At 33.1% G+C, this 15521-nt stretch overlaps 1 protein-coding gene and 1 long non-coding RNA gene across 3 annotated transcripts in view; one reads left to right on the top strand and one right to left on the bottom strand.

Annotated features, from left to right (window-relative positions):
• LOC125674286 (protein O-mannosyl-transferase TMTC2-like) overlaps nucleotides 1-1444 on the bottom strand; it is a 32448-nt gene extending 31004 nt beyond the window's left edge. Inside the window, exon 1 of one of the 2 annotated variants that reach the window (XM_048911414.2) lies at nucleotides 1288-1444. In XM_048911414.2, the coding sequence (XP_048767371.1) occupies nucleotides 1288-1373 (86 nt within the window). In that variant the 5' untranslated portion in view covers nucleotides 1374-1444. The remainder of the gene's footprint in view (nucleotides 1-1287) is intronic. The other variant, XM_056160642.1, reaches the window with a different exon arrangement.
• LOC125674287 (uncharacterized) lies at nucleotides 1434-14959 on the top strand. Its single transcript, XR_008801998.1, has 3 exons — nucleotides 1434-1572; nucleotides 2757-2821; nucleotides 11019-14959. It is a non-coding gene; the product is annotated as an uncharacterized LOC125674287 (long non-coding RNA).
• The last annotated feature ends 562 nt before the right edge of the window (nucleotides 14960-15521 follow it).

Raw genomic sequence — 15521 nt, 5'->3', positions numbered from 1 at the left:
AAGTTTTTGGAGAGACTGAGCAAACGTTCGGACAATGTATCTGGCTCTGGCCTCTGTTTGACCTAAACAACTGATGTGGTTCATATTTACCTTTTTTTCTATTTTGGATTGATCTGAATTCAGTCATGGATTCCTCTCAAAGAGGAATATTTACTTATTAAACATCAAACTTGGTCCATCATTTGAAGAGAGTAAACAAAAGTCCTGAAACATGAAATCCTGTGGTATCTTGTTTAAATATTAACGAAAACCTGATACTCCCAAAATCTCACCAACCAACTCTACACAAATTCAACTCCTTCAGTGTGTTTGAGTTTGGGATTTTCATGAATTCTAGACATTAAAACAAATTTGTTTGAGATTCAATTCATGGAGACATTTGTGTGGTCTTGGTTAAATTGCACGTACGTTGCCATTATTCCAAAAGCCGCGACTCAGAACCAAATGCGACTGGGATTTATAAAACCACCTGCAATATGTTTTATTTAGACCTTAAAAGACTTTTTGTGGCTATCTTGAAACTTTTAAAAGACCAATGTATTTAGAAATTAATTTCAAAACTCTGTTTCTTCCTACTTATGAACCGCAAGAACAGATTTAGGACTTAATTTTTTTTTCTCGACCATCTCAGCTCCGTGCCATAACTAGCGATACACGGTGTCTCCGGACTCCCGTATTTGTTCTGTTACAAAGCTCCTATTTTCACAAGTACTTTACAATACTAAAACATACCTTAACTTTTCAATAGACAAGCTTGTATTTACTCAATGGACAGCGAGAAATATTTAACCCGCGTATTGACAGCGAGTGATTTAAAAACGTGGACACTTTTATCTGTAAGAATGAAATGTCATATATTGGGTTACACTCCGCTTGTGGGATACAATGTGGAAAATTGTTTTATTTGTTTTTCATTTTTAAACAATGATAGTCTGTCATTTTATCTCCAAATGTATACCCTTATCAAATGATCGGGTGATATAGTATAGGCAGTTGGTGTAAATATTACCACTGACACTGTCAAATAATTTCACCGTCCCTTCTTCTCCGTGCCTTCGGTGAAAGAAAACACAACCCACAAAAAATGTGGAAATATGACACATAATAGAAATCCACCTCCAAACATACAAAAACCACAATTCAAGAAGTTCTATTTACAACACCAGATTAACCTCTCTGTTATTCTATTTTTAGGAAAATACACATGTGCGCGTTTAGTAAATAAACACAGCAAGCGCTGAGTATTTTAACGCGAAATAAGCGCACCTGCTGAACAGAACACCCTACCTGTCGTCATAGGCAAAGTCAGCATCCAGGGAATTGAGATAGAGGACGAACGACAGAGCACCGGAGACGAGAACCGCGAGGTCCATGTTCCCACCTTTCCATTGCTTTCACTGACTGATCGAAGTTGCCGAGCCGGTAGTGTAAAATTCAACTCTGCGCGCATGCTCTAGTAGCAGTTGGGTCGATTGAAAACTTGGAGGGGAGGGATTTAAAAGTTGTCAAACAACTCCAGTGAAAATAATATTCTATTCAAATTGATTGAGAGGTGACATATAAATATCTACTGTAAGTTTTTAAAAAACTAATTTATAAATACTTTAAACACTTTGATTTATAGATTGCATCCATGATATTGAAACTGTTTAAAAAATCTAAACCAAAATATTCATGTGTATAATAAATTTGAGATCGTCGTCATCTCGATTCTCAGAGAGGGAGAGATAGGGGGAGGTGGCGTAATATATATATATATATATATATATATATATATATATATAGTCTGGAAATTGAAAACTTCGAAAGTTGAATTACGCTCTATTGTAGGCATTGAGAATATTATTTGTTAAAATCTTAACGTTAGTGTTAATATAAATTTATACATGTGCATGTATATATTATGAAATTTTAATTCTCAGGCGTTTACTAACCTTTTAAATGAAAAGCAAAACCCATATAAACTGTGTAATTATGTCTTCACACAGATAAGTTACAGTTAGGCAAACATTTCTCTACAGAAGCAAATTTCGTTCACCGTACTCATTTTTTACCCTCCTGCAAGTATTAAATGACATCAAATACAATTTTAAACCCTGAATTATTTTTACAAGTGTTTCACTTAATATTACAAATTAAATCTTCTTTGAATCCGAATTTTTCCTGACCACGATTTTGTTTAGATTACATTTCTAGATATTTCGTTATTTATGATCACAATTATATTAACACCTCAAAAAGTGACAGAGTTCTTCAGAAAACCAAATTTTCCAGGCTGCGTACCATCACAATAGGGGATTGTCATATCTCCAGACACCTCGTCAATGCCCGCTAAATCTGGCCAGATAAAATCTGCCTCTTTTCTAAAATCCTCATGTACACCATAATTAATCGGGCATACTAATGGGCAGTAATTAACACACAATTAGTTGCACTTTTCGCACCTTGTACTGCTTGGTACGAAGTGGTTAGAGGTAAATGGAGATAGCCCTACACTGAAACGTTATACAGTGCAGTATAGCTTATTTATTTATCTGTTTATTTATTTACCTGTTTATTTATTTACCTGCTTATTTATTTACCTGCTTATTTATTTTTAAAAACACGTGAAATCATCTTGATGGTTTCTTTTTCACAATTATAGTTTATATTTCTTTCTTTTTTTTCTTTTTCTTTTTTTATATACTTTTCTTGATTACCCCCACCCCACCCCCGCCCATGAAATAAATGATTGAAATATCTGTTCTTCGTTGTAGATATCCACAATATTGTGAAAGTCCACTATTTACAATGCTTGTCATACATTTCAAATTGTGTAGAGGTAATTATTTTTCATCATTTTCACCATATCTATCCATACACAATGTTGATTACGATATTTAGTACATGTCAAATTGTTTTGCTGTGGTACGTTCAAATATCTTACAGCTATATTCGTAATGTTTGGTTAGTATGATGAATTATTAAAATTAATCAGTACACGCGGCATGCCGGTTCTCCTTTAATTGTATCCATTCTTCTCCCACGGTCACTACCAGGTGTACACTCAGTATAGTCCCTACCAGTGAATGACTACTCATACATACAATGTACTATAATTGATTATAGACAAATGTATCTTATAACTGTCCCATAAAACTTTACAAAATTAAACATAAATCATAAATCCGTTTCAATGGTCTCTCTCTCTCTCTCTCTCTCTCTCTCTCTCTCTCTATGTGTAGAAAATAATGTGCATGTATATTTTTTGAAGTGAGAATATTTTTTCTAAATTAAAGAAGAAAAACATCGATTATAATTTGACTGTGTGTAATTGTTTCTATTACATCAGAAAACTATCTTAAAATTCAACAATTTCTTTAGAATTTTTTTTTTTTTTTTTTTTTTTTTTTTTTTTTTTTTTTTTTAGAAATAAAGGTATTTTAAAATTTCATTGTTGAAATAATTTCCAATTACAAATTTTAATGAATTGTCTCTGTTAGATGCAGTAATTGGGTTTGATTTGTTTTTCCGTGATCGAGCATTTAACAATATTCAAATTCGATGTCTGTAAAATAAGTTCGGAGCAAAATATTTTTCAAAATCATTGTTTTCTGCAAGCAAGAAGCAAAATTCAAACAATATTTCTAGAGTGAATATGGCTATCAAACGTCATTTGGTAATCTCCATACGAAAAATATGTTGTGAGTTTTCCTGATTTCTGACCCTCTTCACGTCGTTTTGACCAGTAAAGTAAACATTTCTTATATAGAACATATACTTTTGAATTTATCATTTACAAAAAAATTGTAACAAATTAAAACCCAACGATATGCTGTACTAGAACATGGGTTGTTAATATTATTTAGTATGAATAAGGGCTAATAAAAACAAAAACATGTATCTGATCGATAGTTTTATTGAATGTGAATTTAACTACAACTTCAAACAACACCTGTACTAAAATCGGTACAACAATCTATGAAATGGATCTTGTTTAAATTCAACGTGAGGTTAGTTAAAGTGGGTGAGGTGAAAACCACAGCGTTTTACCAATATCCTGTCGACATCTTGTTACCCATTCCATTTACGAAAGTACAGGTGTGATAGGTGTACCTGGGTTTCTGACGGTGGTCAAATTAATTGCATTTCGCATAAAATATTCTGTTAACTATCCACGTCCAGCTTCTTGTTAACCACACTGTATAACGTAATGTTATGGTTGATATAATAACGCCTCTTGTTATAAATTATACCGGTAGTATTGGTAGTTTCAATAATTTTCACGTGCATTAATTTTCGTGACACTTTGAAATAAGATACTACCTTTTGTAAGTAAATTCTTAAACCATCTTTTGAATTATAGCTTCGAAAACAGATTTTATCACAATTTAAGCAAAATCGCTGTTTAATGAAAAATGTCAATTCCATAATTTATATTCTTTTTTAGTACATATGATTGATACTGTATGTCACGTTTTGTTGGGGGGTAACTGATGAAATAAGTTTTTCTCAAATACTTCAATATCCATGCATCAATAACATTGATTCAAATGACTTAAGGAGGAGCAACACATCGGGAAAAAATAGATGGATGGATAGTGGAGAGAATACATGTATATACAATAACATATTGAAATTGAAACTTTAAAATTTACCGTAATCAGTTTTGAAAAAAATACCTGTTTTAATAGAAAATAATCTGAAGAAAAAATGAAAACCCCAGCTAGACTTGAACCCACGATTTGCAGATCAACCGTGGATAAGTTTTCAGTACTTTCTCCAGATTTTGTGGTTTAGAAAAAAAAATTGAACACCTTTTATTATGTACTGAATACAGAAAGGATTAGTCAGCAGGCATTAATGACTCTATGAGCTTTCTCCTTAAGATACATATACAAGGTATATATACTGTATTACAGGTAGTAATAAATTCTATACATAGAAACACTTGCATGTACATGTATATTATTGCATTTGCAAAATGAGATTTACATGTAACTCATGATATACACTACAAAAGGAAAATTAAGCAAAACATGGAGGAAAAAAAAAGATAGAGAAAATAAAAAGCAACAAAAAAAAAAAAAAAAGAGAGAGAGAGAGTGAGAGAATAGAGTAGCTATAAAAGTAGAAAACTAGTCTAAAATGGAAGGAGAAAAGAAGTAGAAAAAATAGATATATATGCAAAAATGTAGTCAGTAATACATGAAAACCCAGACCGTTTTCACTACATTGTTAGGCACATTTATCTGATATCAGAATGAAGAGAAACGTGGCAATGATTTTATTTTTCAAAACTCATAAATCAAGATTTTTTATTTCTATGAAGTACTGAAACTGCCTCACTTCTATAACTACGAACCTTTTATCGTCAGCCTCTCTATACCGGTACTTCATAGGTACCCAAAATGCTTATATCAATTTCTGAAAATTAAAAAATAACCAGTACAACGAAAATTTATTCTGTTAAATGCAATTAACTAACGACAAAACATATAACCCCTATTTTATAAGTAATTCAAAAGAAGCCAGGGAAATTTTATATTTATAGTTCTTTATACCTGGAAATTCTATTTTTGGAATCGTAATCTGTCGGATGGGGATGTTGCATTATAAATGACGGAGAGGCGTCCCTATACCACTGTTTCCATGCACTTTCGTCTTCTGCAGGATTCATAAAGTACACACATCACAACTTCAACAACCATCTAAATATCATTGAAAATCTAATTTTCTGTACATACATACCTACATGCACAATTTGTTATTTGGTTTTGGATTAATATGCCCATGGGCCCCATCGTTCGCCTGATCAGCCGCATTATTTTATAAATCAATATATTGTCTAGTAGAATTGACCCCATATACTAGCAATATTTGAAAAATATATTTTATTTTTGAAAATACACGAGGGCATGAACTGCGACGCTTCACGGCATACCTCCTGAACTCCGCCAGTAGCGCTTCATGAAAAGTAGTCCGAAGTGAAGCGTTAACGTTGCAGTTTGCGTCCTCGTGAATTATCAAAAATGAAACTCATTTCTTATATTTACATGCTCCTTTCATTTCTGGCAGAATTCCTAGCCTAGGTCACGCAAGCCGTTTGACTTCCCACTCAAACTCGTAGAACACTGCATTGACAAACGTGTAGGTGACCTAGACTAGCAGAATTCCCAGACGTTAAAATGAATGTACTATATTTATCAACATTCATACGAGCATTGTTCGCAAATGCAACGCATTCATGAAGAAATGGTTATCAGTACAATTTGTTTGGTTTGGTTTTATACTGTCTAACGTCCCTCGCGAAAATTTTTCGCTCATATGGAGACGTCAACATTGCCGGTGAAGGGCTGCAAAATTTAGGCCTATGCTCGGCGCTTGCAGCCTTAGCATGGAGGGATCTTTATCGTGCCGCACCTGCTGTGACATGGGACCTCGGTTTTTGCGGTCTCATTCGGAGGACCGCCCCATTTTGTCGCCTCTTACGACAAGCAAGGGGTGCTGAGGACCTATTCTAACCCGGATCCCCACGGGATTATTACAATTTGTAAAGATATTAAAGGCAATAACATTGGAAGTGTAGACATACGAATTTTGAATCAACATAACAGGAGCCGTGCTTGCATATTAACTTATGAACTATAGTTCTTAGGAGATACATTGGGGCCCTATCCTTGATCCAGAGGTCGTGGTTTTAACGTCATCGACGGTACACCACACCGTATCTCTGTATATAGTTTTAACAAAACATGTACGTTTACCTGATCAAGATGTAGGGCTCACAGCGGGTGTGACCGGTCGATAGGGAGATGTTTACTCCTCCAAGGTAACAGATTCCACCTCTGGTATGTCCAGAGACCCGTGTTTGCCCTACTCTTAATTTTGTACAGCAGTTCTTTATTGGAGTTATGAGATTGATCGTTGTTTGTTATCTTCACCTTTTTATATACAAATATTATTTATCTTGTAAGGGAAAGTTTGATAGAACTTTATTTTTCAGTGAATTGGTTTTTCTTTTGTTTGTTTTGGTTTTAACCCTTACGGTGACCCATTTTAATTGCAAAGATGTAACTCTCTGGGGGGGAAATAGGGATATACCAGTTTTGAGCCCCCCCCCCCCCCCCCCCCCAAAGAGCTACATTTCTGCAGCTAAATCCAATCCTCTGTGTGTGTAGATTGGGGGTGGGGGTATGTTTTTATATATTGGTGTCTCTGAGGCGATCGCTTTATTGGCCTAATCTTTGTCAAAATCCTCAGAAACTTCATCGAGCTAAGGGTATATTGAAAAGTGACTCACATGTACCTGTAATGAACATTTCAAAAACAAATCGCATAAATTGTAGAATAATATTCATTTATAGTTTGTAGATGGGAGGGTTATTAATGAATGAATTTTCCATGCCTTTGTGTCTCTTAACTTTAACAAGATCCATAGATATGTTAGTGTAAAACGACTAAATTTGGATAAAAGCCAACACAAATTTGCATAACCTTTACTGAGCAACCAATAAGAAAATAGGACTATCATATTAAATGGGGTTCTAGAATTACCAAAAAAAAAAAAAAAACTACTGAAAAGACGTAACAGCTTGTTTACATTTCGTAGGACGAAAATTATTTACACAGAATGATGTACAATGATCTGAGTATCTGTCGGCAGAATATGCCTGCATTTTAGGGGCTAGGATCGATATCGCATCAATGAGAAGTACATTTAATTAGCATTTCGCTAAAAAAAAAATTGACAATTTTGCTAAGAGTGTATGGAATATGGGTATACATTATAGATATGATAGCTTTGTATAAAAGTTTGAACTACCGGTATGCTCTATATTTTGAAAAATATAATTTATTCACCAAAGGACAGCCAAAAATATGAAAGAATATCGCCAACTCGGCGTAAAATAACTTACAAACAATTAACAGCAATTTACACGCATGTTCTTCCTCAATAACAGCCTCATTTGACCAAATGATGGACAAAATATGTATTAAAAAATTGTGTTTTTGAAAAATTGTTTTTGTCATTGATTATATCTAGGTATACATTTTATAATGACAAGAACACCTTCTCATGAATATGATTATAGTATTACATTATGCCTTTCTGCCTCTGATCTGTACAATATAATATTTGTAGTTGATAACTTCATGTAGAATTGTATATGATTTCAATGAGTAAAATGAACTGAACTGTACACACGTGCAATGTGAGTAATGTCTAATGTCACGCATCTCCTGACCAGGTGACTCCGGGGGTCAGGGTAATTTGTTTTAGTCAGAGGTGAACATGCCGGGGTCATAGCTTGGTCTAATTGATTATGATTGTTCTATTTTATCGTTAAATAATAGCCGTGTCTAGAAATGCTGAGAAACCTTTTTTTAACCATGCTTAGAAACGTATGATATATGATTTAGAGAAGATTCAATACTCAACATGATTACTTTATAATCAAATCAGAATAATTGTTATTGTACAATTAATAAAATATTGCTATTATCATAGAAAATGAGAACGGTTCTCACGGATAGACTCACTCAATGTTAATGTTAATGTTTCATCTGAAAATGCAATTTTTGTAAATATTTCTTTTTTCTGAAATTTTTGTATAAAACTATTATTTTTCATTATTTCCTGTTGTTCATTTGACATAGAAAAAAAAAGAGAGAAGAGTTTTACCAACTTTACCAATATTAAGAAGAGGTGAAAATGTTTTATAGTTCTTCTTCACCATTGGTTAAAATTTAATGTCACTATCTTAAAGTTTAGAGATTCAATGTATTTTCATTTTCTTATTTTTAAAACAGTTATGTAAAATCTTGACATATATACCAATAGAAATGCAAAGGCCAAAGACCACACTTGTCGTTTGTCCAATGCATGACAACGTTAACAGTAGGCAAAGTTGTACTAACTGGGCAGTCTTTTTCCTTTATAACTAACTACAGAACAGAGTTTTTAGGGAAATACAATTGGAATATAGACTAGTCTCTCCTGTATGTTAATCAGTAAACTAAAGTTATGCACGTGGCTACTTTATAAGACAGTTTGTCGTCTACGCAATCTCGCAAACACTTCATTCCTATTTCCAGGTATCTGGTTGGTGTTTTTTTTAATATTCAGTGATTTTCCTTATTGATGTTTGCCTCCAGACCAACTTATGTAAACTTCCTACGAATTTGATTACATATTCAAAACCAAACCCCCTTGTAATTAAAACATTTCTACGGGCTGCAATATCCCGAAACGCTAGTATTCCAGGTTTTGATTAATGGTTTAATTAATGACGTCTGTTATGCAAATTTAGTCTTGCATGTTTCATAAAAAAATATCTAAAAGATTGAGATGGTTGAAATTTTTTTTTTTAAAAAGCAAATGATAAATGAACATTGGATTTGTTAAAAGAATATATATCCTCAAGGTGTACTAGTACTGTGTATTTACTCATTTCCTTTTAGTTCAATTCTATTTTGACTGGGTGGTTGATTGTTTTTGGGGGGTTTTCATGATCGTTATATCTTCAATAATAATAGATATGAAATAAAACCGAATTGTTCCTTTCTTTGAATTTTAATTCACAGTTCTTTGATAAAACTTTTAAACCTGTTTTCCCTTGCTCTTTCATTTTCAAAACGGGCTAGAAGAGTTTGTGCTCGAAATGGTATTTTTAAACATTTTTCATAGAGATACAAAGTAATTGATTTCATTCTACATGTAATTCCGAGGATATTGACACATCAGATTCTTTTATTGAGGTGAGTATATATTCCTGCCAGTTTTGAATTATTCATGAACTCCTGTATACAGCTTTAAATTCGCTCCCTGTCATGTTCACGGGTTTTTGTTTTATCCAGTTTCACACAGTTTACATTCACGGTTCATGTCCATTCTATGCACGTTTCATGACGAGAATACAGTCACTGCTGAATTCTAATTTCATGGTTTTGGCCCACAATGAATTTAGTAAAACTTAAACCAGGTAAACAGTGTTTTTTAGCACATTATGTCATTGTAACTTTCGTATTTTAATAAACTTTATTGATCTTTCCCTTTTCTCCTTGAATCTTTCTCTGTTTCTTGTAGTCTCATGATCTGAATTACAAAATTATATCATACAGAAGCCTATTGTGTGCTGTCATTCATAGAATACTGGTAATCGGGTTTGATTTCAGATTTCCTCGACAACTACTGACAGCGTAAATACTATTGTATGACTTACAGGAACGGTAGATATTTTATTATTTTGGATAATGCACGTGCATTCTTGATAATATCAAATTTTAATAACCCTCCGTGTCTAATACGGATTTGATCCCATTACAATGAAAAATTTCTATCAAAACATTAATTTATCAAAAATCAGCTGTGGTATAACAAAGTCTGAGAAAGAACAAAACTAAAAACTGATATCATCATATTAACTCTATCCCGCTAACTGCCACCAGGTTGAATAGACACATAAACGTGATGAAAGACATTGAATACTGGCATGTGATCGCAGCTTAACTTCATTCGATTTTCATTTTATTTGTGGAGGATTTCCGAGCAAGAATTACCCGCAAGTAACAAAACCGCTATTGAAGAAACGTCAAACATGGACTTAAGATTCCGATGATATCGAACCAAAATAATTTAATAAGATTTCCTCCAGGGTTCTTCATATCCCGAGAGATGCCATACAAAATCTTGAGAGTGTATATCCTTTCCTCAATTATTTTATTCATGCTGACTTCATTGTCAATACCTTCCGTTAATGGTTATCCTATCACGTTGCGATATTCGCTGATTTTTGGGTATATATTGTTAGAAACAATCATGCAGCATAACTTTTCATCCAACAAATCTGCATCAAAGATATACCCGCTCCCCCTACCAAAAATGTCGGATGATTACAATCCGACGGGGTCCATTAGTACGTACACAGCACAACCCTATCTTGCTAATTTGCGAATTCACCAAAACACACCATTCTCCTATCCTTTCTTCAAATATGATACCTTTTGCTTTTAAAGGAATGTTTCGTATTTTACAGTGCCAAATAGACAAAGACATAAAAGAGGGGAGTTGACACGGTCTGCTACCCAGATTAAGGGAAACAGGTACTCCACGACGCAATGGCAGATGCAGTCCTATTTTCAGACATGAAATTGATCGATTACAGATTACGAAACCGTTAACCTTAGCAATACATTTAAGCCTGGGTCACCGTACAAAAACTCATTAGTATGAAGCCTCTAAGCCAAGCATTCTTAAACTGTCTACAATAACTTGCAATTTCACATAAGACCATATTTTGGAATTGAATGTGTAAAGAAAGGAGGTATACTAATGGTGTAAGACTCGCTAATCCGTAGTATAATTGGAATTGTTAAGGAAAGGGGAGTGTCTTTGCAAGTTGAAAATGTGACATAAAGAACTGCTTTATCACGACATCAAACTCCGAAGCTGACGGAGAACACGCGTGTGTATTTCATTGTAGAAATATAGTGACTGAAGTCACGGGTGAAAATCATTAACTCTACCAAAGTACTCTTCACAGTCGGCTTCTTTCATATTTTCTTGATACATGATTAATGGTATCATCTTGGACATATTCAATTTATTTTAATGAATGGTCGCTTTTTGTATCTAGCCATTTTTTCTGTGTATACATAAAAAAGGGACGTGTGTTTAAAAATTAAACACAAAAGTAACATATCTATGATAGGCCTTTAGACATTTGTAAAGCTATTTTACACGGTATTTTAATATATCTTTAAAATTACAATATTTTAGACATCAGCAGATGTGAAAAATAGAAGGAATCCGTAAAAAGAATTTGGAACAAATCAAGATGCTGTCATAAATGTATAATATAGGTAGATCGGTTGGCTATCTCTGAATACACCAAAGATTCCAGCAGATGCCACAACCGACCTTATGTAGCACAGTATCAAATCTTTTTATTAAAAGAATATGCAGAAAAGCCCATAAACATGTCTACTTGAGGATATTCGATGGGTCCCCCAAAAAATAGAAAAATGCAAATTGCAATAAATGTCAGACGGACCCTTCGTAAATAATACAATAATTTCATTCTTGACAGATGGCAAAAGGACGGGCAACCATTGTACAGCAACATTTTCAACAAATAAAATCGTAATTTAACTACAAATAAGACATAAAATGAAGCTTTTAATGCCAGAAATATAAACTTCTGGTATACGATTCCTATGCATGAAATCAGAGTATTGTATTAAAAGATTTTGATAGCAAATCTTTCACAATTCAAAAAGTCTGAAATATCAGATAATGGTTGGAACCTTATCTCTTGTTTCTTGGTTTAAGCGGCTTTGTAAAACATGGAATTTGATCCATCATTTAGAGATTCATGGGTATATGGCCTTACTCTTGAGGAATTCTCGATGAGGACTTTACCCCCCACTCATACAGAAATGTTCTCTGTTTTTAGATGTGAACTTGTCCCTTTCTGTTGACAGATATACTGTTGTGTGCTTCTTTAGCATCACTATAAAAGACAGAACCCTTGAATAAAGATATATAAATTGCTGTATGTCAAATTTGCAATGAAATCATGATGACAACAAAATTGACTTGAAACAAAGTGTGAAGAGGTTGACAAACGATACAAGAAATTTAATAATTCCAGAACTGATATGAGTCCTGCGTGATTGGAGTTTAGACCATCATCATAAAAGGACACGAGAAGGAAAGATGTCCCTGGTCGATATCAAAGCAAATAATGTATGCTGCAATGCCTTTATATAGATCCAGATAGTCGAATCCTGAAGATGACTAAGGTTTTGCACACGTCATAGACAAAACCTTACTGCTCGACTCATTAATTTTAGATGATGTAAAACTTTAGAAATCAGTCACACGATACTTTAGAAATACTGTGTGTGCATGTTTTTTTAAAGATAGAATACATGTATCACTGAAGTAAATTTTCATACAAATTGCGTAGCACACTAAAATTTCATTCGACATTTGGTTCATCTATGCAATTTCACAAATGTGGATTTTAAGATAGACGATTACCAATGGTTTTGTAAGTTGCCAGACTTTTTGTGTAGAAAATGCTTAATTGTATTACTACAATATAAAGATATATGAACGAGTAAATTAACATGAATGATCTTAATTACGGTTCGTTTCTGATACTTAAGTGAAAGGTCAACGATATTCAAACCCTCTTAACAAAGATTTGATACTCGTAGTTTGCTGAAAAATAATATAGTTAGCCATGATAGATTTTTTTCAATGCGGCAACTCTGGAATGTGTACAACAACTGTCCGTCTCTGGTAATTTGATGAATAAAGCTGATGGTGAATATTATAAAAATGTTTCAATATTCATCCTGTCGATCAGATTTGGAACTTAAAATAATTTTAACTAGATCACGGCCTTTGTCAAGGAAAGTTTACTCTGTTTCGCTTTAAGTTAAAATACTAGACATATATTTGGTACTTTGATTTACGATAGTAGACGACAGTGTATACCTCATAATTTTCATTGGTAGAATTGTACTGTGTGGTTGATGATCAGACCAAAAAAAAAAAAAAAAGGTATGAGCAGAATCTGAGAAATGCATGAGCATTTGATATGTTTGTCAGAAACCATGACATTCATTAATAGTTTTATATATACGACTAACAATCACGTTTTAGAAGGAATTACACATCTATCTCTCTCTCTCTCTCTCTCTCTCTCTCTCTCTCTCTCTCTCTCTCTCTCTCTCTCTATGTGCTTTAAAGAAACAATATACATTATATGATTACTAATATGGAAAATGAAAAAAAAGCCAAAAAAACGTGTCGTATGCATTATATGATGATCAGAGATAAAAATTATTGCAGAAATTGAATGTACATATTATAAATGTCATTTTGTTGAAATATGCGTAACGAATTATGAATAAAGTTCATGGGACAATTTTCATACTGTATGTCATTTCATTAAAAAATATCATTGATATGGACCTACGAGTTTGTCATATGCATCCATATACATATGTGCACATTTCGGATACTTTTATAGGGTTTTCCTGGGTTTCGTTTTTTTTATGTGTCGCTGAAATTGTGAATGAATACCACTTTTTGTTAGTATGTCCTGTGTATTGCCAGATTAGAGATAAATTAGTGACAAAGTATTACCGGAGTAAACCCTCCATGTTCAAATTTATACAGCTATGAAGTGTGAATAATGTTAAAGAACTTTGTAACTTAAAACAAAAATTATTTGTAAAGCTCTTGATCTATAATATGTAATATTTAAAACTATACTGTACCGTCATTCTCCGTGTAACTATCATTATACTGTTGTACTTACATCTGTTAGATATCTTTGTTAGAGTTTTCAGCTTTGTTGTAATCATTATGTTCTATTTGTTATAATGCTATAAGATGTATGTCTTTCGCAATGAAGAATTGGATATGCATACATGTATATTTGTACACATTTCGGGTACTTTTACGGGTTTTTTCTGGGTTTCCCTTTTTCTAGTATTTTTTTTTTATCTGGCTTTATTCGTGCTTATTTCATGTCTACAATATCATAATCTGTTGTCAGACCTTAGGGAGTTGCATGCACATTCAATTTTAGATATATATGTGAATGTTTATCAGTGTTTCATACTTTTAGAGAACACAATTGCTTTCTACTTTTAACTCTCAAAAACGAAAAATAAGAACATATCTTTACAAATCATAATAATGAACCACAAGGAATGTGTGTAGATTAAAGACTGTTATGATCTATTGAATATTATAGTATATATTTATTGCCTATTTTAAATGATATTATTGCCACAGATATATCTCATTTCAACAAAATTAATGGCCTCATTTTGACTGCTCTTTTTAAAATTTATTTGATCGTATGAGGTAAGCAGCATTGATTTCAAACTATTACTTTATGTGTATCTCTCATAGAAAAGTGCATCAAAAACTATGAAGTTGATTATACAAATTTGAAGTATGTTTTTATTGGATTGACAAGAGGTACAAAGGTGAATGTCAATATTTTTTCACGTTCATGGGTTGTTTTTAATAGATTGCATGCATAATACAAATCCTCATTGTATACCGGACCTTGCATCAAGCTTTAATTTATTTTTTCCAAACATATTAAATCATCCACTTGAACTTGTGCTGTATGATAAATATACGTGTATAAGGAGGAAACTAGCTTCATGCATTTTTTTATGGCGTTTGAAGAGATATTTCAATTCATTTGGTCCTTCTATTTGAAAGGAAAAAAGCCCTCCCACACATCACAAGGATGTCAGTTATACTAATGCCTGGTTTGTGGTTTGTCAGACAGAAAATAGTTACACAAGAATTCTGACGAGATGGCCGCTCGGGCATCCCATATTCAGAATTCGAATTCATGATCCACTGTAGTAAAAAAAAAAAATACCACACCAATTATTTTTCTTCTTTTAAAAATGATATAATTATGGTTGGCTTGGTATTTGTGTTTGATAATAAACTCCTCTATCGATACTGAAATTTGAATTTGATAATACTAGTA

This window comes from Ostrea edulis, chromosome 3, assembly GCF_947568905.1.
Source record: "Ostrea edulis chromosome 3, xbOstEdul1.1, whole genome shotgun sequence".
In the NCBI taxonomy this organism is placed as follows: domain Eukaryota; kingdom Metazoa; phylum Mollusca; class Bivalvia; order Ostreida; family Ostreidae; genus Ostrea; species Ostrea edulis.
Note: the sequence above shows the minus strand (reverse complement) of the source record. Positions and strands in the feature narration are given on the sequence as shown.